The sequence below is a fragment of the Acipenser ruthenus genome, unplaced genomic scaffold (genome assembly GCF_902713425.1).
Source record: "Acipenser ruthenus unplaced genomic scaffold, fAciRut3.2 maternal haplotype, whole genome shotgun sequence".
In the NCBI taxonomy this organism is placed as follows: domain Eukaryota; kingdom Metazoa; phylum Chordata; class Actinopteri; order Acipenseriformes; family Acipenseridae; genus Acipenser; species Acipenser ruthenus.
The window spans coordinates 53,910-80,009 of NW_026708270.1; the positions used below are offsets into that span (position 1 = coordinate 53,910).

Here is a 26,100-nt window from a genome sequence, read left to right on the forward strand (position 1 = left end):
TTTGTGTAATAAATTCATTTTAAGTAAGCATGATGACTTTAGAATCATATGCATGTACATGAAGAAAACACAGAAAACAGAAAAGACATGTGCGTTCATTTAATTACCCTACAGTGTACAGCTCTGTCCAAGAATGAATGCTATAGAAGGAACTCATCTTGCTTCATCAAGTCGAATGAAACCTGCTGGAATAACGTCACGTTAACATAATGAATTGCACGCCGCCGCTTTGTAGTGTTCCATAAACTTAAAAAGACACACATTGGAAAATGTGACATTTCAAAATCTAACATGACATACTACTGCACTAGCATTAATTCTACCGGTAGACTTTTGCGATATCATTATAGTTTCTTTGATGTTAAATAAAAGATCTAGGTTACGGCCACATAGTTTGTCTTTACATTATGTCCCAATCCTAAAATTCTAGGTGACGCTAACTCTTTTCCAGTTACCCTGACCCTCTACCCTGGACTCTGTGTTTGCAGTGCCGCTGTTTTGTTTGCCTGGACTTGGGACCGTAAACTTGGACATGTCCAGCATGGCCAGCCGGGGCTACTAGACAGAAAAACACAAACACGGCATTGCACAAGCATCCGGGTCCCGTATAAATAGCCAAGGCGAGGTCAGCTTGTATCGTCTTTACTCAGATCCGCTGGACGCTCTGGTGAGTAACGACGTCCATACCGGCTTTACCTGACTCTTAACTCCGCATAGGAATCGGCCGTATTCATCAGCGTGCATGCAATTGCATGTATGGTTTTGCAAATTAAAATATTTCTTTCTTTCTTTCTTTCTTTCTTTCTTTCTTTCTTTCTTTCTTTCTTTCTTTCTTTCTTTTTGAGTTTTGAATTTAATATTTTTCCCCGATGTAAAAGTTCAGACGATCGAGTTTGAGTGCAACAGCGACACCTTGTGGACGAAAAAGTTAATCGCAGATAAAGCGACACTTGGCTGATGTGAATGATATACTGTATAAATATGTATTTCTTTCGCAGATTCCAATATTCAAAATGAAACTGATCACTGTGGCTGTTTTACTGGCTGTTTTCTGCTATGGTATGTATATGAAAAATATATATTGACTTCCCCCTTGTTTGAAGCAAACACAGATTGACAGACCTGACGGTCAATGCTGCGTATTGGAAATGCATTATTGCGCGTTATAATATATCGTGTGTCCTGTCTGCTGTGCTCGCTCTGAACGCTTCATCCCCGATTGCATTATCAGGAGTCGAGAGTTTCAGGCTGCAGAAGCGCGATGCAGAGCCCACAGACCCGCCCTCCGCCTGGGGTAACGTCGTGACCGACACGTTGTGGGATTACTGGGGCAAGGGGACCGCGCTCGCCAGCGGCTGGATAGAGGACGTCAAGTCATGGAAGGTGGACGAGAAAGTCATGTACGTACATATATATAAATTCAACCCTATGTACACATGGTCCTGCTCTGTTTCAAGTATATTAACTGTAAACTGCTATCGTACTAACAAGCTAAACAATGCCGTTCATTGTCCTTCAATGGTTAGTTTATAGATTGACATGTGCATATCTTTTTTTATTGAAATGAGTAACACATTAGCGAATAATCCAATAACGAAGTTAAAATAACATTCTGACAAGCTGCAAGAGACGCCACCCGTAGTCAGTGGCGCTGGAAACATTTTTATAGCGGGGGTGCTGAAAGCCATTGAACAAAACTGTAACCCCTGTGTATGAAGTCAGGGGGTGCTGCCCCCCCACCCCCCCAGCACCCCTAGTTCCTGCGCCCCTTCTTTAGCAAAGGAAAACGGGCACCGGCCAGTGTTTTTACAGCAGCGTGTGAACTTTGGTCTAAATTCCAACATTGATTGTATTTTTCTTTGTTTTTGTTTTATTTGACAGAAACTTGTACACAGAAAGTGCGGCAGCGATCGATACGTACACAGGGATCCTTAAAGACCAGATCTATCATTCCTGGAACCAGCAATAAAACCCGCTAATACTCAGCGCTCACCCCCTCCGGGCTGAACCAACATCTCCATATCCCACAAGACCAGATCTATCATTCCTGAACCAGCAATAAAACCCGCTAATACTCAGCGCTCATCCCCTCCGGGCTGAACCAACATCATCATATCCCACAAGACCAGATCTATCATTCCTGAACCAGCAATAAAACCCGCTAATACTCAGCGCTCACTCCCGGGGCTGAACCAACATCTCCATATCCCACAAGACCAGATCTATCATTCCTGAACCAGCAATAAAACCCGCTAATACTCAGCGCTCATCCCCTCCGGGCTGAACCAACATCATCATATCCCACAAGACCAGATCTATCATTCCTGAACCAGAAATAAAACTCGCTAATACTCAGCGCTCACCCCCTCCGGGCTGAACCAACATCATCATATCCCACAAGACCAGATCTATCATTCCTGAACCAGAAATAAAACTCGCTAATACTCAGCGCTCACCCCCTCCGGGCTGAACCAACATCATCATATCCCACAAGACCAGATCTATCATTCCTGAACCAGAAATAAGACCCGCTAATACTCAGCGCTCACCCCCCGGGGCTGAACCAACATCATGATATCCCACAAGACCAGATCTATCATTCCTGAACCAGAAATAAAACTCGCTAATACTCAGCGCTCACCCCCTCCGGGCTGAACCAACATCATCATATCCCACAAGACCAGATCTATCATTCCTGAACCAGAAATAAAACTCGCTAATACTCAGCGCTCACCCCCTCCGGGCTGAACCAACATCTCCATATCCCACAAGACTGTCATTTAACTCCTGTCTCTATTGAATCACAAGCCTGTCGATTTTACAAAACATCTGGAATCTAACTGAAGCCTTCAAAGTGCTTTGCAAATGATAGAAGTAGTAACACAAGTACTTAAACATTCTCGAGTTGTTTCACTCTACATCTTGTGCGTTATGTGTTTCCCTCGTCACAACACAGGAGTCCTTTACTGTTTCAAGAATAAACGCATCATTTTTTTTAAGAACGTTTTTTTTTTCAATGAGACTGTACCACAAACAATGCATTGAGTGTAAATTCTTCTTGAAATAAAATGTTTACTTTGTAAAAAAAACAAAACAACCAAAAGGCGTTTGTAGTAAATTCTTTTTAAAAGAATGTTTTGAGCCGGCTGCAATGTAAACACGTTAAATGCATATTGCAGGTATGAGGAAAGTGATCTGCGAAGTTACTTTGTAAATGCACTGCGGTAAGGGTTAATATTCAGCGATACATACAGGCTCCCAACTTCATCCAGGTGCAGCAGCTTTAGGTCTAAATCTTTAAACAAAACCCAGCTCTCCATAGCAAAACGAGATCGTACCATCTCAACAGGGGCTAACTTCGCTAAACATTTCAAATACAGAGTGTGTGTGAGTGTATATATATATCTGAGAATGGTTGTATAATTAAAATACTAAACATTCAGAGACACGTCACAAGTGATTTTCTTGTCTTTAAAACGTTTATTGGGGCTCCTGAATTAAATATTAACATTTAAAAACACAGATTCATCTCGTATAAAATCAGCAGCTGTATTTGCCAGATGAAATGTAAAACGACATAAAATAGAATACGACTTGTCCAGTTAATCTCATAAAGATTAAAAAAAAAGTGAAATAAATAATCATAAATATTAAATAGCATATATAAGAATAACAGGCATGTTGTTTTAATTTAACAAAGCATAAACATTTTAAAACAGAATAGCAAAGTGTATTGACATTGAATCACAGGCAACAACAAAGTCTGTTCACTTTAAAAACAGAACTTAAACCCTTAGACCCCTCATTAAAATGGTAGCGTTGGTAAAAAGTCTATGCGACTTTGACATCTTCCCAGCAAAAACGTCTTTAAATGACTTTGCATATTGAGGATCTCATCATTATATCAGCTGGTTCACAACTATTAACCCCACAATAGCGCTACATTGTGATAAAATAAAATAAACCTAATAAATTCAATGACAAACGTTTCAACCAGAAAGTCTTTCTCAATGTCTTCAATTGAGACTCAGAGGAAGAACAAAGAAGGTTCCATGGAACACTGAGAGTCTATGGACTTTGGAACACTAAGTAAGAAGGTTCCATGGAACTCTCACTGTGAGTTACGGAACATAAAGAGGGTTCTAGAGAACAATGGAACAAAGGGATAGAGGAGCTCAGGGATTGATGGTGTCATTGAGCCGGAATAACAAAGTGTAATAAAGTGTAGTAAAGTACAGTAAAAGCATGTTCAATCAAAGATCTGTATAGTAAATACATTGTAAACACAATGGTTGAAGCCGGTTCAAATGAAATAAACTGCAAGATTGCAGTGTGCATGTACAGTACTGTGGTAAGTTTTTTTTTTATAATGCAGATTATTGATCCCAACCTTGTCCCTGTTTAAAATTGTGCAGCTCAATTAATTTCTGAACAAAATCAACACAATGTTTAACATTGACAGGTAGGTGTGTGTTCAGTTATGAAAGGAAACATATTTCCCCTCACAATGAGTGAAGTCATGCAGGGCTCGGCATGTCAGGAGTGAGTTCTCTGGTGTGAAACAAGACTGCGTGACTGACTGAACCTCTTCCCACAGTCAGAGCAGCGATACGGTTTCTCTCCTGTGTGAGTTCGCTGGTGTGTTTCAAGGCTGCTTGACTGACTGAACCTCTTCCCACAGTCAGAGCAGCGATACGGTTTCTCTCCTGTGTGAGTTCGCTGGTGTGCTTCAAGGTTACCTGACTGACTGAACCTCTTCCCACAGTCAGAGCAGCGATACGGTTTCTCTCCTGTGTGAGTTCGCTGGTGTGAAACAAGGCTGCAGGACTGACTGAAACTCTTCCCACAGTCAGAGCAGCGATACGGTTTCTCTCCTGTGTGAGTTCGCTGGTGTATTTTCAGGGATACTGAGTGACTGAAACTCTTCCCACACTCAGAGCAGCGATACGGTTTCTCTCCTGTGTGAGTTCGCTGGTGTGTTTCAAGGCTGTCTGACCGAGTGAAACTCTTCCCACACTCAGAGCAGCGATATGGTTTCTCTCCTGTGTGAGTTCGCTGGTGTTTTTTCAGGTCTCCTGACCGAGTGAAACTCTTCCCACACTCAGAGCAGCGATGTGAAGCTTGCGAGTCTGATTTGTGAACTCTCCCAGAGCGTGCAGTCACTGAGCTCACCGGGGGTACAGGAAGCTGCGCCCCGCTTTGTGACGATTGATTCCTGAGTGAGCGCGCTCTCAGTATCACCACATACTCCTCAGGGTGAGTCCTCTTTGTGTGCTTCTCCAGGTACTGCTCGGCAGTGAAGGCGATGGTGCAGTGAGGGCAGGGATAGATGTCGAGGTCTTGCTCCAAATCCGCTTCTGAAGTAAGAGAAAGAGAGAAAGAGGGTGAGAGAGGGGAGGAGTGGGGAAGAGAGGGAAGTATAGAAGAAAGGGTGAGAGTGTAAGAAAGAGGAAGGATTGTGTGTGGGGGGTAGGAGAGGGAAAGTTTAGAGAAGGGAAAGTGACAGGGGTGGCAGAGAGTGAATGATTAGGTTGGGGTAAAGGGGGTGAGAGAGTAAGAGAAGGTTGGGGAGGGAGTATGTGTGCATGTGTAAGGGAGAGGAAGAAGGGAAAAGGAGAATTAGAGAGAGAGGGGAAGAGAGAGAGCAAGATGAATGGAGATAAAGTGGGGAGAGAGGGATACAGGAGGGGTGTGAGTTTAGAGAGAAAGGAGAACAAAGAGAAAGAGCATCAGTTATAGCGAGGAGAAGGAGAGTGTGTGAGGGGAAGGGACAGCCTGCTTTGATTAATCAGTAATAACAATAATAATAATAATAATAATAATAATAATAATAATAATTAGTAAAAGTCCTGGTCTAAAACACCGATTCATAAATGGCTCTGATTGATTGTTCCATCGATGAATTGCTATGAAAAGCAGGCAGTGATAATATACCACAGCACAGCATTTTCCTCGGTGCACAGGGCAGCTCCAGTACCTGTCGAGCGACACTTGTTCTCCCACATCAGATCCCAGCGGATGCCCAGCTCCCTGCCGTACTCGTCCCCGTACCACACCAGCAGCTCACAGCGGGGTGGGATCGGCTTGCAGGACCTGTAGTAGATCTCACCCTTGTACTGAAAGGCCACCAGGTTTTGCTCCTCTTCATTACGGGCACAGTTCACATACCTTCAACAGCAGACAGAGATGGGGAGGAAAGGTTAGCCGCCGCTCAGGTAAGATCCTAATTAGTACTTAGTAATGAGCACTGAAAAAGGCTTGAGCTGAAATGTTTGTCCACTTGACTTGGTTTCTTGCAGTTATAGGATTCTGATTGAGTGTTTTAAAGTTATGGATAACAGATTAGCCTGTGCACTATGAATAATAATAATATATATATATATTCAATCAGAAGTGAGTTTGTCTACTTGACTTGTGAATTGAAGCACAGGTAAAGAGGAGGACAAGCCAGCACACTTGAGAGCTTTTAACTAAGATTATTATTATTATTTATTTTTCATCTTGAAAGACAGACAAGTCTGAGGATAGAGCCACATTACACTGCTTCCACCCCATAAGGGTTCACTGAATGCCTCGTCTTTACTTTGTTGTTCAAGTGTCCTGAAGCACCCCAGCCCCTTCACATTTACCAAAGGATGGTCATTTCAGGGTATACAGAAACAAGATGTGAGAGTGAAATGTATTCATTACCTCATCCAGTTTGAGTTAGCTTCACTCTTAGCATCGATGTACTCATGATCGTTCTTCCCTTTAGTTATCTGTAGAGTGGAATGAGATAAATCTGATTATTCTTGCTGTGCCAGAATTCATACAACCTAGCAATGGTGCTCAAACAAACAGAAAACAGCACACAACAGAAACAAGAAATACAACAGTTTGGCTGAAAATATAGTCTGAAAATAGGTTTGTAAGTCTATAAACTGGACTGCAGTAAGCTAAGACAACATTTTGACTGGAAGTCTTTTTCACTGTCTTTAATGATGAAATGAGTTTGGAGTCACATACTTTTAACACTGGGACTAAAAGCTTATTATATTAGTTCTGTCTCACAAATATTGTTGCATAATCTGTATACATTATACAGTATATACATGTGGGTGGTGCCCCCCTAGCCCTAACCACTCTACCCCTGTTTGATAAGTGAGTCCAGTAAAGTGCATTCGACCCAATACAAAGACAGGTAACCTACCACCCATGAATATCCACTGTGGATTCGACCCAATACAAAGACAGGTAACCTGCCACCCATGAATATCCACTGAGGATTCGACCCAATACAAAGACAGGTAACCTACCACCCATGAATATCCACTGAGGATTCGACTCAATACAAAGACAGGTAACCTGCCACCCATGAATATCCACTGAGGATTCGACCCAATACAAAGACAGGTAACCTACCACCCATGAATATCCACTGAGGATTCGACTCAATACAAAGACAGGTAACCTGCCACCCATGAATATCCACTGAGGATTCGACCCAATACAAAGACTGGTAACCTACCACCCATGAATATCCACTGAGGATTCGACCCAATACAAAGACAGGTAACCTACCACCCATGAATATCCACTGAGGATTCGACTCAATACAAAGACAGGTAACCTGCCACCCATGAATATCCACTGAGGATTCGACTCAATACAAAGACAGGTAACCTACCACCCATGAATATCCACTGAGGATTCAACCCAATACAAAGACAGGTAACCTACCACCCATGAATATCCACTGAGGATGGCCTCCTCTTCGTGAGTCACCCCCCCCTGGTACGGCCCGAAGTGGGCCCCTCTGGGAATGACACCGCGCTCGTTCCAGGCCCCCAGCCCTGCGTTTGGGATCTTGGAGACTCTGATGCTCATGCCCTGAGGTGTGGTGAGGCGAGCCCTGTGTGCCAAGCCCACCTCAGCGGCCGTGTCTGGAATGAACAGTGCAGGGCCATGCAGCCCACACACATCAATGAAGAAGGTCTGGCAGTCCTCGCAGTCTAAGAATTAACAGGGACAGAGTCAATCCACAGGAAAATAACAGACATGCGGAGCACAATTCCAGTCTTGAGGGCTTTATTCCACCTTGAACAAAATGTCATTCTGACAGATTAAAACTAACTAAAGAATGTGTTAACAAAACTGAACTCCATATTTAGGTATCTGCTAGCTGGAGCATGCTAACCCATGATGAAAGTTTGCCATGGTAAATTTGTGCTGCAATTTTGCATTTCACTTTGCTTTAACCTTGTCCATCCATCATGTGTTTACCACCCTTTTTTAACTAGACAGAGTATACAGACCGAGTCTAAAGGTTGCTCTTGCAGCACTCACACAGGTAATCATCGTCATTGGGTTCATCTATCTCCTCGTACAGAATTCTTAGTTTCTTTCTCAAGCTGTAGCAATTTCCTGTACTGGCCTGACTGGAATTCTGTGCTCTTTGGGAATCTTTCTTGGAGTGGGCTGTAAAATCAAAACCAATCGCAAATCTGAAACTTTAACAAACTGCATTGAACTAAACTGTCACCTTTGAATTTTGTACAAAAACTACGAATGCAGAGCAAACTTTTTTTTAAAGAATTCCTAGTAGTCATTAATTTAGCAAAATACTCCAGTTTAAAAAAAACCCTATTTTGGAAACTGAAAACCCAAGAGATTTTCCTTTGTTGCTTTTATGGTGCACAACAGTAAAATACAAAAGTTTCATGAACTAAAAATTAAAAAATAGTTTCATCACAACTGCGTGTTGTGAACACAGGGTTTTGCTTTACAGCTTTGTTTCCCCAAAGTACCCCATATTTACAGCCACATTGCAAACAGTTAGCAGGTCTTCTCCTGTGAAAGTTGGAGACACTGCATTTCTTATGCAAAATCGGCATGGGGCATGAGAACAGAAGGCTCTGCATAAAGATGACGCTCTGTCAAAAGCTGGTGAAGACTAATAACAAAAATTACTTTTAAAAGCTGCTCTACAAAAAATCCCCAGACAAATGAACCCTGTACCCTGCAGTGTTCATTTCAGGGAGCCTTGGCCAAAGCCCCAGCCTGATTGACAGTAATGTGTTTGTGATTGCAATTTGCATTGATAGGAAATTGTTCTGACAGCGACTTGTAATCATTACTATTACTATTACACCTACCCGCTTTTAATTCAGCGCTCCGAGTTTCTGCTTTTCCACTCTCCTCACTCTCAGAAGGGCTGTCGTACACAAGAAAGGCAGCCAGTTCATCATCAGTGAAGCCTTCGAATGAGTCTCCTCTGTTCTCATCAGAACTGGAGGTGGATGCAGAGGGGGTCTCTGCACTGGGGCCAGCAACACTGCTGCTGGGCGCCGGGGCCTTTTCACTATTCACTTGAACCTTGATTTAAAAACAAAAGAAAAGGGGAGTACTTGTAATTATCTCTTATTTTAAGGGATGCTGAGAATGGAAGCTAAAAGCAAAGTTTGAATGGCTAAAGCACTATAAACATTAGATTCTGCTGTGAGGGAAATAGTGTCTAACACGAGGCAAGTGCAAACAGCCTTTCATTGTTTCCGTAATTTCTTGACATTGTTAAAATTACTGCAATATGCAAGAGCTCATATTTCAAAAATGAGAAAAGGGTGGAAAATTTTAATTGAAGCTTGTCACTGTATTGGTAATATTCTCTTAACCTAAAACAATACCTTAGTTGTAGTCACATTTTTTGTTGTCTGCCTGTGGACAAAATCTCTTTTATAAGGTGGCCTAAAGGTTTTTGGAGCTGTGGAAACAAATGAGATGAACAAATTAACAATATGAACATTAACTTACCTCAGTGTGACACTTAATATGATTATGTGTAACATACAAAATAAAAAATCAAACATAAAAAAATATGTGTAATACAAATAATCACAGTAGCCTACCCATTCAGAGTAATTCTGATGGCAATATGACATTTACAAATAAATAAACATTGATATATTTGGTTAATGAATAACACAACTTCTCAAAACTAGTATTTTGTTAGTTGTGATGTTGTTGCTCTCAGCCTGTGTTAGTTATTGCAGGCTAAGTATTACTCATGCACTCTTCCCTTTCTACCTGCCGCGGCTCTCTCCTGTCTGGGGGTCCAGTCCTCGTCGGGGTCACTGGAGTCCTCCACAGGGGGCTGCCTGCTCCTGGATCGGCGGCACATGAAGGTCGGCTTCGGGGAATTCAGCCCTGCCGTTGCACATTAACACGGATTAGAAAACGCAGGGCAAGGGCTGGATACGTGGGTATGTGGGACTGTGTTTACTAAAGAAGGTACTGAACTACTAAACTAATATTTGGACTCACTTTATAAGGTAAGACAGTCGTCCATTAAGGAGGTTTGTTCATACTAGAGGATTGTATCAAATATTTATGCATGTAAGGAGGCTGTGTGGTCCAGTGGTTAAAGAAAAGGGTTTTTTTTTTAAACTTTTTTTTTTAAGTTAAAAATTATTAATTTAATTGAAATAAATAAATATATTGCAATCGTTTATGCTTTATTGGTTTCCATTATTTAATTAGAAATGCACGCATTTTAAGTTAATGTTGCTCATCTCAATAGTACATTTAATTTTTTGTTAAATGTGTTTATCTATTTTTTTATTTTTTATTCTGTAGTAGGGCACTTGTAAATGTTTATTTATTCTGTGTGTTATAATACTTCCCTCCACCTTGTGCGTGAATCCCACACACACCTATAGCAATCATGGCTTCGTAGTTGCGTTTCATGTTCTTGTAGCGCACTTTCTCCCACTCTTGCAGCTCTGCCCATTCTTGCTTGGAGAAATAAACCTTCAGGTCCTTGTACTTATCTTCCTGCAGCGGCAGAGCAGTAAAACACGTCACACACACACAGACACACACACACACACACACACACAGACAGACACACACACACACAGACAGACACACACACACACACACACAGACAGACACACACACACAGACACACACACACACACACAGACAGACACACACACACACAGACAGACACACACACACACACACACAGACAGACACACACACACAGACACACACACACACACACAGACAGACACACACACACAGACACACACACAGACACACACACAGAGACACACACACACACACACAAACACAGATACACACACACACAGACACACACACACACACACACACACACACACTCTCACACACACACACACACACAGACACACACACTCACACACACACACATACACTGACACACACACACACACAGACACACACACACACAGACACACACACACTCACACACACAGAGACACACACACACACACACACACAGACACCCACCCACACACAGACACCCACCCACACACAGACACACACCCACAGACAACCACCCACCCACCCACACACAGACACACACACACAGACACCCACCCACCCACCCACCCACCCACACACAGACACACACACACACAGACACACACACACACATTTCAATATTGTATTTTACTTTTAATGGGATTTTACTCAAATATGCCACGTCCATTTTTATTAAAATCTCTTGAAAAATAAATGGTAAGCGCTTATAAGTTATTATTAATGGTAGTAATATTATACTCTCAAATCAGCGACAGGCAACACGAATCAAAAGAGACCAACAGCACTAAACCATACTGGGCAGTATAGAGGCTTTTGTGACATTATAATAATCTATAATGTTGCATTAAAGTCATAACGCTTAAGATACAACAACGCAAATATGTTAATAATAATAACAATAATAATAATATTTACCTCAGATTCGCTGTCCATCTTGTCCTTTGGTACCTGGATCGTTCTCCACGAACTCTAAAATGTCCGCAGAAAAGCGTTTTCTCCGCTATCTCGATATTTTTCTATCACTGCTCCGCTTTCCAGTATTTCCAATGACAAATTACTAAAATGACTGATTTGTTTATTTATTTATTAAATGTTGTGTCTGTCACCTGACCTTTAGTTCTCCCTTGACTATCCCTCCGTAAAAAAATATCAGGCGACTGACACTTTAAATACCGGTATATTAAATAATAAATAATTGTTTTAAAATATTCCGTTTTATTGTTAATCCAAATAAAAATAATAAACTTGAAAAAATGAGGTAACACAATTTTCCTCAGGCTGCAACACAATAATTATTTCTTCAAGGCAACCAAAATTTAATTAAAAACTACTAAATAGGTACTTATTTTCCACATTAAATTATATTTTGTTTCCACCCTCTCTGTTAATTAACCCAACTGTATGATTTATTAACAAAATAATATTTATTTATTTTTGCTCGGTTTTCAGTCGTTTTCTCTCTTCTCAAAACACTTTTTCTCTCGCCTCTCTGCCTCTCAAAGTCTCGAGCAGCGACCGTTGATGTTCACGGCTTTGATTCAGAGCGCCGCGAGCTGTTTGAAATTCCCGCCCTATGAACTCCCCGACCAATCAGAGCAGCAAAACGCAATAGCTCGCGGCGCTCGCTAGCCTGACCGCTTCGCGCGTTAAACTCACAGTTTTTTTGAAAGTTTGAAAAACAGGAAAATAATATTAAAATATATTTTTACAAAACTAGAACCAAGTACCATTAAGTAATACAATTCAACGTCTCTCTTTTATATATCTATATATAAATTAAATTCACATATTTTCTTTGTGATACGTTTCACAATCAATACACTGTACAGGGTATGTACTATCAAATGAGAAAAAAATAAAGAAAGTTTTCGCTCAGACATTATAAAGTGCATATTGTACAATGTTCCTCTTTACACACACATGCACTCAGAGAGGCTGGGATGCAATTGTATTCATAGTGACTATTTTAGTAAGGAACCAACTTCTGAGCGTGTATTACAGTATGAAATGTATTTTTTAAAAAGTGGAAAAAATAGCGTGTAGTCTGAAAACACCACTGGTTACAATAAAGCGTTTAAACTGTCTGGATGTTTGTTTTGTGGTGTCTTTTAAAAAAAGTTTTTACTTTTTTTTTAAAGCTTTTTTTTCTGTGTGAAAAAAACAAAACATTTTTTTAAAATTTATTTTCATGACAATGTTCTGAAAAAAAATCAAATGAACTCCTGAAGCGTTGTGAATAATAGTGGTCCTGGAATTGAACTAGGTAAAGATAAATCTGCTGTAATAGCAATTGAATCCCAGCCAGTTCTCCTTATTGATTGGCACAGTCCTTGAATAGCAATAGGGCCAAATTCGCACAACTATTTACTCACAAACTGTCATTGGAAACGTGTTACAGTTAAAAGGGCCCCCTCCTGTGTCCAGACATTTTCACATTTTTTTACATAACATTTTACATGTGCTTGTTGCTGTAGTTTTTACATGTATATTATTTTAAAATTATATTATTACTGTTGTTGTTGTTGTTGTTGTTATATACATTTATTGTAGAAAGTCTTCATCTTGTTCTCGTTCTCTGTCTCTCTCCCCAGTGCTATAATCAGGGATCTTAATTGATAAGGGATATGGTTTTGAACTCCAGAGTCCTATTGCGAGGGCACATTGTTGTGTTGGGCAGTTTATGAATGCTGATTGATCTCCATTTTGATTATAACACATTGCTCAGTCTGGTCTCTCCGTCTCTCTCCACCCTCCCTTGCACCCACACACACACACCTCTCTCACTCTCTCTCTCTCTCCAGCACTCTCTCACTCCTTCGCTGTCTCCCTCCTCCAATCTGTCCTCACTCCCCCTCTCACACAGTTTCTCTTTTCTCTCAATGCCAGCCCCATCCTTCCCCTCATTCTCTCTGCATTCTTTTCCAGTCTCTCCCAGTCTCTCTCCTCAGTCTCCCCCCCCGCCCCCCCGCGCCCCCTCATTCCTGTGCTGGCTTCTCCCCCTGAATGCTGAAGTACTCTGGGAAGCCCCCCCCTGTGTGTTGAGTGAGAGGACGGGGGGGCGGAGGGGGCTGCAGGGAGGGAGGGAGGGGGGCGGAGGGGGGGAGGGGCACAGGGCCGCTCAGCTCAGCCGTGGTGGTGATGATCCGGCTCTGGGATTGTCCCTTCGGGGCCACCGTCTCCTCAACAGCCTTCCCGTTCTGCAGAGAGAGAGAGAGGGGGGGGAGGGAGAGAGGGAGAGAGGGGGGGGGAGGGAGAGGGAGAGAGAGAGGGAGAGAGGGGGAGGGAGAGAGAGAGGGGGGGGAGGGAGAGGGAGAGAGAGAGGGAGAGGGGAGGGGGAGAGAGAGAGAGAGAGGGGGGGGAGGGAGAGGGAGAGAGAGATCTTAATTAAGTCACACACACACACACACACAGTTAATCAGTTACAGACACTATCACAGACACACGCACTCTCCTAGACTCACAGTCGCTCACACAGACTGACACAGACACACACACACAGACTGACACAGACACACACAGAGACACTTACACTATAACAGACACACACTGCAGTCACACACACACAGTTACACAGACCGCACACACTCACATTCTCACACACACACACACACACCCACACAGAGCCAACATGCTGAGATCTGCGCGCTGCAGTGTCCTCACCCCGGCGCTAGGGGGCGCTCCGTCGCCGGAGGGGATGGAGAAGAGCTCTGTGAAGTTGGGCACCGAGTCGCTGATGAAGGTCACGTTTCCGTATCCGTGGTGAGGGAAGGTCTCCCTCGGGCTCTCCATTATCCCGATCTGCGAGGTCCGCACGTGGTACGGGAAGTTCCTATTGGCTGCGGAGGGGCGCGTGATTATCTAGGAGGAGAGGCGGGGTTAACGTGGCTGTGATTGCATTGCAGCTTTGCATTAGCGTTTAACATGGCTAGACTTGCATTGCACGATTGCATTAGTGTTTAACATGGCTAGACTTGTAGTGTCACAGTGTGGAGCAGTGGTTAGGGGCTCTGGACTCTTGACCGGAGGGTCGTGGGTTCAATCCCAGGTGGGGGACGCTGCTGCTGTACCCTTGAGCAAGGTACTTTACCTAGATTGCTCCAGTGAAAAACCCAACTGTATAAATGGGTAATTGTATGTAAAAAATAATGCCCTGGATAAGGGCATCTGCTAAGAAATAAATAATAATAATAGACTTGTATTGCACGATTGCATTAGCGTTTAACATGGCTAGACTTGCAATGCAACTTTGCCTTGCATTTTAACATTATTTGCCTCGGCTTGCTAGAGGAGACGGGGAGTGTTTCTCACCAGGAACACCGTGTGGGCGTACAGGTGAATTCCCAGCTGAATCCCGTTCACAATCTTCTCCCGAGCCCACTTGGGAATGCCGAAGTTAGCGATGAGAGCCATGACAGGGACTGCGAAGAACCTGGGGACAGACACGCGGACACAGGGACACGGAGACACGGGGACACAGTTACACAGAGAGTCGTAGAAATGGAACAGTACAGTACAGTCCTCCAAAGACCACAGAGGCGTTTGGGTCAGCTATAAAGGAACGGAGTCAGTCTGCCAGGCGAAGCATCTAAAACATGTCGGAAGGGGGGAGGGTCTTGAAGGGTCGGCGCGCTGTTCTTACCAGAGAGTGTAGGCAGCGAAGAAAGGGGCGTAGAATGCCTGCTTCTCAGGGAAATGCTTCAGAGTGATGAGAACGGCGTAGCAGAACCACACGTAGGCAACGAACTGCAGGGTGATGAGGCCATAGCCAGCAGAGGAGTCATAGGCATACACCACCTGCCCTGGGTCAAAGAACTGGAGAGAGAGAGAGAGAGAGCGAGAGGGGAGTGGCAACACCATAGAACACTGCAAACCCCTGCACAGAGCTACAGCAGCTACCCAACATGGTGTCTATATAAAGTGCTGATCTAGTGCGCTGGCATTGCCTGCTGTGTGCTGGGCAGAGCCTCGCTGTGCTGTACTGCACACAGGGCAATGCTGGCGTTACTGCACTATATAACACTAATATAAAACCCTGTACAGAACTACAGCAGCTACCCACCACGGTGTCTATATAAAGTGCTGATCTAGTGCGCTGGCATTGCCTGCTGTGTGCTGGGCAGAGCCTCGCTGTGCTGTACTGCACACAGGGCAATGCTGGCGGGACTGCACTATATAACACTAATATAAAACCCTGTACAGAACTACAGCAGCTACCCCCCATGGTGTCTATATAAAGTGCTGATCTAGTGCGCTGGCATTGCCTGCTGTGTGCTGGGCAGAGCCTCGCTGTGCTGTACTGTACACAGGGCAATGCTGGCGGGACCGCACTATATAACACTAATATAAAACCCTGTACAGAACTACAGCAGTGCTTACCTCAGCCTCGGAGATAAACAGGATGACGTGTGTGATGGTATAGAGGGTCATGTAGACTGACAGCTTCACTGAACCACTGTGACTGATGCGACCCCTAAGATAGAGCCAGAGACACACACTGATAATATCAGAGACACACGGGCACCATCATTAATATTATTATTATTATTATTATTATTATTATTATTATTATTATTATTATTATTATTATTATTACTGACAGTGGTATAAATCTGGGGGAAAAAATCGCAGTCATTATGAACGAATGTATTATTCATCATCTTCTTTATAATAATAATAATAATAATATTAATAACAACAACAACAACAACAACAACAACAATAATAATAGAGTTATCAGATCCTTATCACGTCATCTATAAACATCCTCAATATACTAGTTTTAGAAACTCTAAACGAAACTTATTACATTCAACGACAAACGTTTTCGCTACCTGGTGACTGTGAATCCTTTCCCCAGCAGAATCAGCAGCAGCAGGAAGATGAGGAAACTGACTGAGAACAAAAGCTTAGCTGAGAGAGAGAGAGAGAGAGAGAGAGAGAGAGAGAGAGAGAGAGAGAGAGAGAGGGGGGGGGGGAGACAGAGAGAAAGACTGGTAAACATTGTACACACGTGTTACACGCAACACACTACACACACAGAGCGTCATGACATGTGTCATGACAGAGGGAGAGAGGTGTGGTAAGACAGAGAAAATGAACGTGACAGACAGACAGACAGCGTGACAGACAGACAGACAGTGTGACAGCATGACAGACAGACAGACAGACAGTGTGACAGTGTGACAGACAGACAGTGTGACAGTGTGACAGACAGACAGACAGACAGCGTGACAGACAGACAGACAGTGTAACAGCGTGACAGACAGACAGACAGTGTGACAGCGTGACAGACAGACAGCGTGACAGACAGACAGACAGACACACAGACGGTACCCAGTATCTTGAGGCTGCCGTTCCCGACCCCATCGTTGGCGTACAAACCCCAGTAGATACAGAACAACAGCAGACTGAGAGCTGAGGGGGGGAAGAGAAACAACATCTCACCCGCGGCACTCAATTACACACAATTACAACCAATTACACTCAATTACAGTTTAACAGTTTACAATAGAGAATAGTCAGCATGCCCCCCCTCACCCTCCACTCCTGCTGCTGTTGTAACCCTAACCCTAACCTCTCACCCCCCCCTCACCACCCCCCTCACCCTCCACTCCTGCCGCTGTTGTAACCCTAACCCTAACCTCTCACCCCCCCCCCCCCCTCACCCTCCACTCCTGCCGCTGTCATGAACATCTTGTAGGTGGTGTGAAGGAGCTGCCTCCCCTTCAGGATAACTGAGGAGAGAGGAGACTGTGAGACACACAGAGAGAGGCAGACAGACACGCAGACACACAGACAGACACACAGACAGGCAGGCAGACACACAGACAGACACACACACAGACACACAGACACACAGACAGGCAGACACACACACAGACACACAGACAGGCAGACAGCCACAAAGACATTCAGTCAGACACACAGACAGACAGCCAGACAGACACACACACACGCACACACACACTCACACACACACACACGCACACACACACAGATGCACACACACACACACACACACACACACACACACACGCACACACACACTCACACACACACACACGCACACACACACAGATGCACACACACACGCACACTCACACACACACACACACTCAGGCTCGTTGCTCACATGCGAAGTAGCAGGACAGGATGAAGACCCCGGTGAAGATGATGAGGAAGGTGATGTCAGTCTCCAGGATCCCTGCCGAGAAAACAGAGCGCGGTTACTGACCCGAAAACACAGAGCTGGGGGTGGAGCCCCCATCCTCTCACCCCTCTCCGTCTCTCACCTCTCATCCCTCTCCCATCCTCTCTCTGTCTCTCACCTCTCTCCCCTCTCCCATCCTCTCACCCCTCTGTCTCTCACCCCTCTCCCATCCTCTCACCCCTCTCCGTCTCTCACCTCTCATCCCTCTCCCATCCTCTCACCCCTCTGTCTCTCACCCCTCTCCCATCCTCTCACCCCTCTCCGTCTCTCACCTCTCATCCCTCTCCCATCCTCTCACCCCTCTGTCTCTCACCCCTCTCCCATCCTCTCACCCCTCTCAGTCTCTCACCTCTCTCCCCTCTCCCATCCTCTCACCCCTCTCCGTCTCTCACCTCTCATCCCTCTCCCATCCTCTCACCCCTCTCCGACTCTCTCCCATCTCCCCTCCTTTCTCCCCCTCTCATCTTCTCATCCCTCTATCCTCTCTCCCCTCTTCCCCTCCCCTCTCCCCCCTCTCCTCCTCTCATCCCTCTATCCCCTCTCCCCCTCCTCCTCCTCACCGAACTCGTCTGCTGAGAAGTGTTTTGTCCAGAACGAGTTTCCGTTGGTCAGTTTCATCTCGTACTCCAACTCCAGACCATCCCCCTGCGGAGAGGAGGAGCGTCTATGATTATTATTATTATTATTATTATTATTATTATTATTATTATTATTATTATTATTATTATTATTATTATTATCACTGGTTTTATCATTATAGTTGTTCGTGTGTGTGTGTGTGTCAGTGCATGTGCATTTCTGTGTTATTGTGTTCGTGTGCGTGCGTGTGCATGTGTATGTGTGCGTGTGTGTGCGTGTTGCCATGGTGATACTCACCCCGCACTTGCTCAGTGCAATGTACCACCAGCGTTCCCTCACCGACCTGAAACTCCGCCCCCCCAGACAGGTCAGGTAGCGAGACCCCGCCTCCACCTGCAGGGAACAATCAGGGGTCATGAGGTCAAGAGGTCAGAGCACCAAGTCAAAGTGTGTGTGTGTGTGTGTGTGTGTGTGTGTGTGTGTGTGTGTGTGTGTGTGTGTCTGTGTGTGTGTGTCTGTGTGTGTGTGTGTGTATCTGTGATTATTATTGCTGGTTATTTAGAATAATATTTGATTTTAAATCGATCCAAGCCCACAGGTGTGATTAATCAATGAATAATAATAATCCTCCCCGGGCTGTTTCAGGTGTGTCCCTTACCTGGCATCCTGACCAGGTGTAGCGCGTCGTCAGGTTAATGACTTGATTGTTCTCTGGCCTCAAGACTGATTCCTTACTGTAGCAATCCTGAGAGAGTGAGGAGAGAGGAGGGAGGAGAGAGAGGGGGAGAGAGAGGAGGGAGGAGAGAGAGAGGAGAGAGGAGAGAGAGAGTAGAGAGAGGAGGGAGGAGAGAGAGGGGGAGGAGAGGGAGGGGGAGGAGAGAGGAGGGAGGAGAGAGAGGAGAGAGGAGAGAGAGAGTAGAGAGAGGAGGGAGGAGAGAGAGGGGGAGGAGAGGGAGGGGAAGGAGAGAGGAGGGAGGAGAGAGAGGAGAGAGGAGAGAGAGAGGAGAGAGAGAGGATTATAGATGGAGGGGTGGGAAAGAAGGGAGAGTTAAAACTCAGCACAGTTCTCTCTCTCTCTCTCTCACCCTCTCTCTCTCTCTCTCTCTCTCTCTCTCTCTCTCTCTCTCTCTCTCTCTCTCACCTGGTCATTTTTCTTATAGACAGCCGGCCACTGTGTGCTGTCATCGAAGTACAGCAGGATATTCTGACAGCACCTGGACTGCAAGACAGGGGAGAGGACAGAGAGACTCAGTCACTACAGAACACACAGCCACAGAGATACAGCGTGTGCGAATCCATCACAACACTAAATCTATCAGAATTGTGCCCTGTTAAAGACGTCATATTAAATTAGACAGTCACTAAATTGCCTATTTTGACGAATTTCCAAGATTTTCGGTTACAGTGGTTTGATTTCATAACGCACAACAAATCGAATCTCTGTGACCTACATACCTCTGTGTTGTGCATTCTGAAACTCTCAGTGACAAGGGCTAAAGAACTGGCTGCAGTACTGCTAAGAGCCTCCTAGATGGCGCTGTAGTTCTGTTTTTTCCCCACCATTGTTACCTCACATCAAAACCACATTCAGCTACAGCCCAGGTGTGCTGCACAGAGCGGATTCAGGGACACTGGATCTCACCTCCGGATACCTGAACCGGAATTCCAGGCGTCCGAAATCCGTCAGGAAGCAAAAGCGGGTCAGGAACACCCAGTCCTGGGGAAAAGACAAGAGGAAAGGGAACACTGAGCTGCAGTACGGACCAGCCCCTACAGGAATGAGTACAGCAAGCTGGGATTGACTCCAGCACTCACACAATGAGAATTACTTTGCAATCTTGGGAAATAGAAACTGAAGCTTCATTGAACAAGAGATGCTGTGTTTCCCCCCCACCCTCAGCACCCTGGGAGAAATGTGTAGAAACACAGACTGACACACACACAGACACATAGACACACACACACACACACACAGACACACACACTGACACACACACACACACACAGACACACACTGACACACACACAGACACACACACACAGACACAGACACACACACACACAGACAGACATACAGACAGACACACAGACTGACACACAGACAGACAGACAGACAGACAGATAGACATACAGACAGACAGACAGATAGACATACAGAAAGACAGACAGACAGACAGACAGACTGACAGACAGACAGACACACAGACTGACAGACAGATAGACATACAGACAGACAGACACAGACTGACAGACACACACACGCACACACACACACACACACACACACACACACACACAGCTGTCATTGTAAACAGGGATCTGGTGAATTATTGAGTCTGTTGAAGGAAGCTGATGCTGGTGAATGCAGCGCAGAGAGGAGAGTCAGCTTACACTGTAGAGAGAGAGAGAGAGAGGGAGAGAGAGAGAGGGAGAGAGGGAGGGAGAAAGAGAGAGAGAGAGAGGGAGAGAGATGTGTGCAGAGACACACACAGACACACACAAACATACATACACAGTCACACACGCACACACAAACACACATACACAGGCACACACAGACACACACATGCACACACTGGCCTTCTCTAGCAGTTAGAGATGAGATACTGGGGAAGAAGGGAGGGAGGGAGACAGCGTGGTCTCTTGGTTAGAACTGAGGGACAGGGAGGGAGGGAGGCTGAGGGACAGGGAGGGAGGGAGACTGAGGGACAGGGAGGGAGGGAGACTGAGGGACAGGGAGGGAGGGAGACTGGTTCCAGTGGTTAGAGATGAACTTTGTCCTTCAGGAGGTGAGTTTGTCTTTAAATTTCCAGTGAAGACGAAAGAATGACCTGCAAGGAATCTGAGGGCAGGTTCTGCCGTCTCCGTGACAACCGGGTCACAGCACAGAGCGGCTGTGTTCGGTTTCCATGGAGACGGGATTACTTGCAAGCGACCCCAGCGTGTGAACCGAGGCAAAGAAAAGAGTCTTTATCAGAGAGGAATTAAACAAAATCATAATGGGATCCAAACTAACTGCAAACTACCCAGAATAATGATTGAACACAGTGTGTCTGCATGACTCGGTCTCTTCTAGTTTCAATAACCCTGATGAAGGCACTAGAGCCCAAACGCTGGTCTGCATGACTCGGTCTCTTCTAGTTTCAATCACACTGATGAAGGCACTAGAGCCCAAACGCTGGTCTGCTTGACTCGGTCTCTTCTAGTTTCAATCACACTGATGAAGGCACTAGAGCCCAAACGCTGGTCTGCTTGACTCGGTCTCATCTAGTTTCAATAACACTGATGAAGGCACTAGAGCCCAAACGCTGGTCTGCTTGACTCGGTCTCTTCTAGTTTCAATAACACTGATGAAGGCACTGGAGCCCAAACGCTGGTCTGCTTGACTCGGTCTCTTCTAGTTTCAATCACACTGATGAAGGCACTGGATCCCAAACGCTGGTCTGCTTGACTCGGTCTCTTCTAGTTTCAATCACACTGATGAAGGCACTAGAGCCCAAACGCTGGTCTGCTTGACTCGGTCTCATCTAGTTTCAATAACACTGATGAAGGCACTAGAGCCCAAACGCTGGTCTGCTTGACTCAGTCTCTTCTAGTTTCAATAACACTGATGAAGGCACTAGAGCCCAAACGCTGGTCTGCTTGACTCTGTCTTTTCTAGTTTCAATCACACTGATGAAGGCACTAGAGCCCAAACGCTGGTCTGCTTGACTCGGTCTCTTCTAGTTTCAATCACACTGATGAAGGCACTAGAGCCCAAACGCTGGTCTGCTTGACTCGGTCTCTTCTAGTTTCAATCACACTGATGAAGGCACTAGAGCCCAAACGCTGGTCTGCTTGACTTGGTCTCTTCTAGTTTCAGTAACACTGATGAAGGCACTAGAGCCCAAACACTGGTCTGCTTGACTCGGTCTCTTCTAGTTTCAATAACACTGATGAAGGCACTAGAGCCCAAACGCTGGTCTGCTTGACTCGGTCTCTTCTAGTTTCAATCACACTGATGAAGGCACCAGAGCCCAAACGCTGGTCTGCTTGACTCGGTCTCTTCTAGTTTCAATAACACTGATGAAGGCACTGGAGCCCAAACGCTGGTCTGCTTGATTCGGTCTCTTCTAGTTTCAATCACACTGATGAAGGCACTAGAGCCCAAACGCTGGTCTGCTTGACTCGGTCTCTTCTAGTTTCAATAACACTGATGAAGGCACTAGAGCCCAAACGCTGGTCTGCTTGACTCGGTCTCTTCTAGTTTCAATCACACTGATGAAGGCACTAGAGCCCAAACGCTGGTCTGCTTGACTCGGTCTCTTCTAGTTTCAATCACACTGATGAAGGCACTAGAGCCCAAACGCTGGTCTGCTTGACTCGGTCTCTTCTAGTTTCAGTCACACTGATGAAGGCACTAGAGCCCAAACGCTGGTCTGCTTGACTCGGTCTCTTCTAGTTTCAATAACCCTGATGAAGGCACTAGAGCCTCTCCTCTCCCCTCCTCTCCCTCTCCCTTTCCCCTCCTCTCCTCTCCTCTCCTCTCTCCTCTCCTCTCTCCCTTTGTTTATGGGTAGAAAATCATTAGGAATTCATTACAGACACTAATACAGGATTTGTTTTATTAATTATTTACAGCAGGTTTGTAAATGATAAAGCGAGTTGATTATGGTGGGGTGGATGTACACACAGCATTGTATGGGGGGAAGGGGGGGAGGGGGTGCGTGTGCGTGCGTGCGTGTGTGTGCGTGCGTATTTTTAACTTGGCTTACAAAACAGCATTTTTTTTTAATTGGGACGCATAATAAATCTATTTTTCATTAAAAATGTTTTCATTTTTTTTTTCATTGCTTCATATGATGGGAAAAAATGACATCCGGTTTAAATGAGGTTAGGAAGTATTTCAATCGCGTACATGAAGGCGTTCATTTTCTTTTCTTGTTCCAGTAAATGAAACGGCCGCTCTGTAGCCGTGTGTCAGGGATCGTTATTTACTTATTTACGCGTTTTAAATATTAACGCTGGTAACCGGGCCGGGGTACACCTGCCTCTGGTTTGCACGGCTCTCCTGTCAAGCAGCGCGGAAAGCCGGGCCGCACGCCGCGGGGGGGGGGGGGGGTCGCTAATTTAATTAAAACTGCCCGTTTCGACTGCCGCTCGAGTTACAAAAAGAAATGGGAAAATAAAACCTGAAGAAATATCAAAATAAGACCCACTTCACTCCGCTGTGGTAGTAACGTGCGTCATTAACTTGTTAGCTAGACACACTGGGGGGGCTGATCAAGCTGGTAGTAAAACCTGGAATGGATCACACTGCTGTGCAATAGGAGTCTGATCTTATGAGCGAGAGAGAGAGAGAGAGAGAGAGAGAGAGAGAGAGAGAGAGAGAGAGAGAGAGAGAGAGAGAGAGAGAATTGAGGACAGAGAGGTGCTGAACGGCCTTTGTATATTTTCTTATGTTCTTACATTGTTTGCAAAAGCGGGTGTTTAGGCTACTGTAGAATATAATAATAATAATAATAATAATAATAATAATAATAATAATTACACTGAACAGCGCGGAAGAGGACGAGCTCCAGCGAACACGACGCGAAGATGCGCCGAAACGTCTGGATGTTACATAACCGAAAACACCGCGTCCCGCTTTCAATACCGCCCGGAGCTGTGCAGTGTGACACAGCCAGCCAGCTTCATTAACACGCTAAATACACACCGGACCGGCACTGGAAACGAATACAGTACAAAATATGACGGTGTTATATTTACAAACGTCTTTATTTAACCAGGATAGGACCCTTGAGATACACACCCCCTCGTTTACAGTGGGGTCTGTAGTCTCTCAAGCTAACATACGTGTTACATGTAAAACGTGCAAACAAACGGAAAAACAATCTTTTCCTCTGTGTTTCTAGGATTTTTAATAATAATAATAATAATAATAATAATAATAATAATAATAATAATAATAACGGTCGACTTTCTACCATTGCTTCCAATGCGCACTAGAACAGCTCATAGCTTAAACAGTATGTCAATATATAATCAATGCATGTCAATATATAATCAATACACAACAGACTATGGCTTCAAAGAGCCCTGTTCATAGTAACTGCTTCACATTAATAACGGACGGGAAGCTGCTTGGTATTTCAGTCACGCAGAGAGTTCTTACAGACTCGGGTATAGCAGCGTTGCTGCAAAACATCACATCGGGGGACACATCCCCCCGAAACACAGGCACTGAACCCCGTCGCCCCTCCCGGTCCTTACCTCCTTAGTGCTCAGGTTGCCCTGCACGTATTTCCCTAGAGATAATGTCCCGGTTGAGAATAAAACGGCGGCGAAGAGGAGGCGTTGAAAGGCGTACAACCGCCACAGAGCAAGAGGCGGCTCCATTTTCAACGCGGAGAAGCGGAGAGAGAGAGAGAGAGAGGAGAGAGAGAGAGAGAGAGAGAGAGAGAGAGAGAGAGAGAGAGGGAAGGAGGGAGAGAGGGAGAGAGAGAGAGAGGGAGGGAGGGAGGGAGAGAGAGAGGGCGAGAGAGAGAGAGGAGAGAGAGTCAAACTGGCATAAAGTTTATGAAAGAGTGGGGACAGGGATACAGAGATGAGCGAGCTGCAAACATGGGACTCTTTTACGAACAAGTAAATAAATAAATAAATCGAGCCGAATTAATATCTGAAACCTAATCTAAAAAAGGGTCATAAAAATGGGTTGTTTATACCGGTTGCGTGCAATTAGCCTGTCCTCAAATGAAGACAATGGCACTTATGGGTTAATGCCGGTTTTTTGGCGCCATCTGGTGGCCGTTGCTCGTTACTGCACAGTACTGCAATGTGTGCCTATACAAGCGCTCCAATACAAATGACTTTACTGTGCCGCAAACGCGTTGAATGAAATACCTGCACCCCACCAGTGCGTTAACAATGCGCTGTTCCTCTGCATTCACTCTGCGTCGTTTTCTGTGTCAGGAGTGACATCCGGGGGACTTGTTAGCAAGTTTAAAATCAAACCCTGTGGTCTCAGTAGAGCGTCATCTACTTTCGTCTTCATTAAAGAACGAGGGAGATCGTTTGTGAAGTAAATACGTTTTTTATTGTTAGACAGAAAAATCAAAACCTGCATATCTTTATTTTAAAGCAGTACCCCTCAACCCCCCCCCCCCCCAAAAAAAAAAGTTCAGTGAATTAAAAGCACAGTGAGTTGTTTTTCTTTAAAAACGTACAAACACACACACACACACAAACACAGTGACACATACAAACACAGTGACAACACACACACACACAAACACAGTGACACACACACACACACACACAAACACAGTGACACACACACACACACACAAACACAGTGACACACACACACACACACACAAACACAGTGACACACACACACACACACAAACACAGTGACACACACACACACACACACAAACACAGTGACACACACACACACACACACAAACACAGTGACACACACACACACA

The 26,100-nt window shown here is 44.9% G+C and overlaps 3 protein-coding genes across 3 annotated transcripts; 1 reads left to right on the forward strand and 2 right to left on the reverse strand.

Annotated features, from left to right (window-relative positions):
- Nucleotides 1-590: 590 nt before the first annotated feature.
- On the forward strand, nucleotides 591-3,094 carry LOC117969746 (apolipoprotein C-II-like). The gene is made up of 4 exons (XM_059020538.1): nucleotides 591-667; nucleotides 999-1,059; nucleotides 1,232-1,400; nucleotides 1,882-3,094. Exons 2-4 carry the CDS (start codon nucleotides 1,014-1,016, stop codon nucleotides 1,967-1,969), a joined length of 303 nt encoding a protein of 100 aa, XP_058876521.1. The 5' UTR covers nucleotides 591-667; nucleotides 999-1,013; the 3' UTR covers nucleotides 1,970-3,094.
- A 300-nt stretch (nucleotides 3,095-3,394) lies between these two features.
- Nucleotides 3,395-12,021, reverse strand: LOC131730502 (histone-lysine N-methyltransferase PRDM9-like). The gene is made up of 9 exons (XM_059020536.1): nucleotides 11,758-12,021; nucleotides 10,689-10,809; nucleotides 10,063-10,182; nucleotides 9,663-9,739; nucleotides 9,135-9,354; nucleotides 7,720-7,991; nucleotides 6,691-6,758; nucleotides 5,978-6,168; nucleotides 3,395-5,357 (listed from the first exon to the last, which is right to left on the reverse strand). The coding sequence occupies exons 1-9, from the start codon at nucleotides 11,773-11,775 to the stop codon at nucleotides 4,537-4,539; spliced, it is 1,908 nt and encodes a 635-aa protein (XP_058876519.1). The 5' UTR covers nucleotides 11,776-12,021; the 3' UTR covers nucleotides 3,395-4,536.
- A 1,474-nt stretch (nucleotides 12,022-13,495) lies between these two features.
- On the reverse strand, nucleotides 13,496-25,039 carry tmem145 (transmembrane protein 145). Its single transcript, XM_059020537.1, has 15 exons — nucleotides 24,884-25,039; nucleotides 20,274-20,348; nucleotides 19,773-19,850; nucleotides 19,290-19,376; nucleotides 18,929-19,024; nucleotides 18,613-18,697; nucleotides 17,975-18,046; nucleotides 17,508-17,576; nucleotides 17,176-17,256; nucleotides 16,674-16,752; nucleotides 16,219-16,312; nucleotides 15,482-15,654; nucleotides 15,151-15,271; nucleotides 14,503-14,700; nucleotides 13,496-14,039 (listed from the first exon to the last, which is right to left on the reverse strand). The coding sequence occupies exons 1-15, from the start codon at nucleotides 25,007-25,009 to the stop codon at nucleotides 13,818-13,820; spliced, it is 1,656 nt and encodes a 551-aa protein (XP_058876520.1). The 5' UTR covers nucleotides 25,010-25,039; the 3' UTR covers nucleotides 13,496-13,817.
- Between the last annotated feature and the right edge of the window lie 1,061 nt (nucleotides 25,040-26,100).